Raw genomic sequence first — 3,392 nt, forward strand, 5'->3', positions numbered from 1 at the left:
TAAAATTGTAAACATTTGTGTTTACACTTATAAGGACACAATTTACTTGCCTAATGTCCCTAGTTACCTTAATATTGTACTAGAAGTCATTCTCTTTATAAATGACAATATTACAACATTAAGGATGTGTTTTACAATCTTGTGGAACATAACTATCCATAAAAGAGTAATACGAGACCTTAATATTGTAAACATCCGAGTTTACAAGTAGAAGGACCTAGTTTCCCTTTCGAAGGTTCCCCTTTACCCTAAAATTGTACTACATGCCTTTATCTTTGTAAATTATGATATTACAAGAGTAAGGATAACTTTTACAATCTTGTGGAACATGACTGTCCTAAACAGAGTAATCTAAGACCTTAAAATTGTAAACATTTGTGTTTACACTTATAAGGACCAAATTTACTTTTTTAATGTCCCTAGTTACCTTAATATTGTACTAGAAGTCATTCTCTTTGTAAATGACAATATTACAACATTAAGGATGTGTTTTACAATGTTGTGGAACATAACTATCCATAAAAAAGTAATACGAGACCTTAATATTGTAAACATCCGAGTTTACAAGTAGAAGGACCTAGTTTACCTTTCGAAGGTTCCCCTTTACCCTAATTATATGCCAATTGCCAAACAGGAAGGGGATAATTGCATGGCCCTTATGCAATTGCATTTTTAAAAAAGTGAAAACTTGAAAACTTCATTTACAACATTATGGATTAGGTGAACCCTAATGTTGTAATCCTTGTTCAAAAACTTGTAAATCACTACTCAAATCTTGTAACTTATAAGTTTTATGATCCTTTTACAATGTTATGGTACTCTCATATCCAAACTACTGTAAATCACTATCCAATTATATGCCAATTGCCAAACAGGAAGGGCATAATTGCATGACCCTTATGCAATTGCATTTTTAAAAAAGTGAAAACTTGATAACTTCATTTACAACATTATGGATTAGGTGAACCCTAATGTTGTAATCCTTGTTCAAAAACTTGTAAATCGCTACCCAAATCTTGTAACTTATAAGTTTTAGGATCCTTTTACAATGTTATGGTACTCTCATATCCAAACTACTGTAAATCACTATCTAATCATATGCCAATTGCCAAGCAGAAAAGGCATAATTGCATGACCCTTATGCAATTGCATTTTCAAAAAGTGAAAACTTGATAACTTGTATGACCGGTAACCAATTTTTTAAAAAATTTGAAAATATCATAAAGGACAAATGATGCATGGGTGCACCTGGTGCACTATAGAAGGTGCCTATATAGAATATGCCTCCGCTTTGGGTGATCTGCTGGTTCTGAAGACGAGCAAAGCGATTGCTCTTGATGATCATGATCATCAACTGCTGTGATATCTGATCCACGAGGCCTCTTTCCGACACAACTCGTTGATCCATTCATCGTTACATCGTCGTCAACAGCCATGGCACTCCCACTAACATCAGCAACCTGGTGGCCTAATAGGTGTACCCCACAGCTTATAACGGGTATCGGTCCTGCGCCTTGCAAGTGAAATATAACTTGACACATATTAGCCTGCTGCAAATGCGTCAGTTCTTCTCCCACACGTAACTTCTGCGGATCCAATAATGGAACACACTTGAGCCACACATGAGTATCCTCTATCTCCGTTGCAGACGTATCCCCAATCCATATCTCATTGACGAGTTTTCCATTGATAAGAATCTTGGCATCGTCAAAGTAAGGGTAATGATAACTAACACATAGAACCAATCTTGACGTCTCCCGTTCTAAATTTGGAGGAATTTCAAACGAAAATTCACATCCACCAATGTATTCCTCTTTATCCTCGACATCAGGATATCTACATACTGTTGCACTTTTACAACAGCTGACCCACTTTGGAAATGCATTGCCTCGAAGTATAATTTCGAATACAGAATGTGGTACCTACAATAGAATAGAGTTACAACAATCATCATCTAAACGATATAATATAGAGGAAGAGAGAAAGAGAAGAGACAGAAACCTCATTCAGAAGAATATTTTCAGTGATCTCATAGCCACCTAGTCTATGACAATTGACCAAATCCAGCCACCGAACCCCCTGGGGAAGTTTTGAAATTTTTTCCAATGATGTGCAATTAGGCAGGAGTACCCGATCTACACTTGGTCGAAGCGATTCTGGAATTTCCTGAAGCCCCTTGCAACCATTTAATCTAAGAAACCATAAGTTGACAAATTTATTAATGCATCGTGGATATCTGACAAAATTGTTTCCCGATAGATCAAGAAATGTAAACGTGAACAAGCAGTCGAGAGGCAGGACGAAGTTACTTTCTGATAAATTGCATCCTTGGAGATTAAAGAAAACTAGCTTTGGAAGCGCTAATGAGATGTTTGAGTCAGAGTTCACCTTATCGCCAAATGTAGTGAGACGTTGCAATCCATATATACTACGCAATGACGTAAATGTAAGGTTGTCACAATAACCAGAACTCATAAATGTAATCCCAGTAAGATATGCAACTGATGATGGCAATCCTCTTATGCCACTTTCTCCGATATTCAAAATCACCAGGGATTCCAACTTGTCCTCTATTTCTGGGAAGCTCTCAAGCCTTCCACAATTACGTAGACAAAGCCTTTCCAGGGATTTCAATCCAAGTGTTGTTGCAAACCTTGTAAGCTTAACGCATCCATCAAGATTCAATTCAACAAGTTTATCAAGGAGTCCAACAGAATCATCAACCTCAACCAAACTTGTACAATTACTTAGATTCAGCCACTTTATATTTGGGATTCCGGATAAGTCAGGGATTTTTTTTAAGAATTGACAGCCACTCAAATTCAAAGATTTCAGCTTTGGCATGTACTGTGAGACAAAAACATAAATTGGTAAATTATCAAATCCCTTAAAAAAAAAAAAAAAACTTCAAATATATTTTTTGTTCCAAAAACAAGAACTCTCACTACTACGATTTACTATTTGCGCGACGGAAGTTTGCGCGACGAATAAAATTTCGTCGCGCAAAGAACACTTTTGCGACGCAAAATAACTTCCGTCGCTCAAAGAACAGAAAACTAGCGCGACAAATAATTTCGTCGCGGATAGAGACTATGCGCGACGTAAAAAAATTGCGTCGCGCAAAGATGCAACTTCTACGAAAATGGCGCCAAACTCTTGCGCGACGACAAGGAGCGTCGCGCATGAGCATATTGCGCGACACTTAAACTTATTCGTCGCGCAAAGATGGACCGGAATTTGCCGCCTCTTATGGCGGTAAAAACATTTTGCGCGACGAGTGTTTTCGTCGCAAAAGACAACTTAGGGCGACGAAAACATCAACCGTCGCGTAAGAAAACGAGGGAACCTTAATTTTGGCGCCAATATGGAGGTGGGTTTTTGCGCGACGGAAG

The 3,392-nt window shown here is 37.7% G+C and overlaps 1 protein-coding gene across 1 annotated transcript; it reads right to left on the reverse strand.

Annotated features, from left to right (window-relative positions):
• Positions 1-1,256: 1,256 nt before the first annotated feature.
• On the reverse strand, positions 1,257-2,844 carry LOC117612627 (protein VARIATION IN COMPOUND TRIGGERED ROOT growth response-like). The gene is made up of 2 exons (XM_034341306.1): positions 2,002-2,844; positions 1,257-1,922 (listed from the first exon to the last, which is right to left on the reverse strand). Exons 1-2 carry the CDS (start codon positions 2,842-2,844, stop codon positions 1,257-1,259), a joined length of 1,509 nt encoding a protein of 502 aa, XP_034197197.1.
• Positions 2,845-3,392: the final 548 nt, after the last annotated feature.

The sequence above is a fragment of the Prunus dulcis genome, unplaced genomic scaffold (assembly GCF_902201215.1).
Source record: "Prunus dulcis unplaced genomic scaffold, ALMONDv2, whole genome shotgun sequence".
NCBI lineage: Eukaryota > Viridiplantae > Streptophyta > Magnoliopsida > Rosales > Rosaceae > Prunus > Prunus dulcis.

Excerpts from the sequence above, each read along its gene's own strand:
- LOC117612627 (XM_034341306.1), bottom strand. The coding sequence starts at position 2,844 with ATGCCAAAGCTGAAATCTTTGAATTTGAGTGGCTGTCAATTCTTAAAA. Across the intron at positions 1,923-2,001 it reads AAAATATTCTTCTGAATGAG|GTACCACATTCTGTATTCGA; the intron begins GTTTCTGTCTCT and ends ATTCTATTGTAG.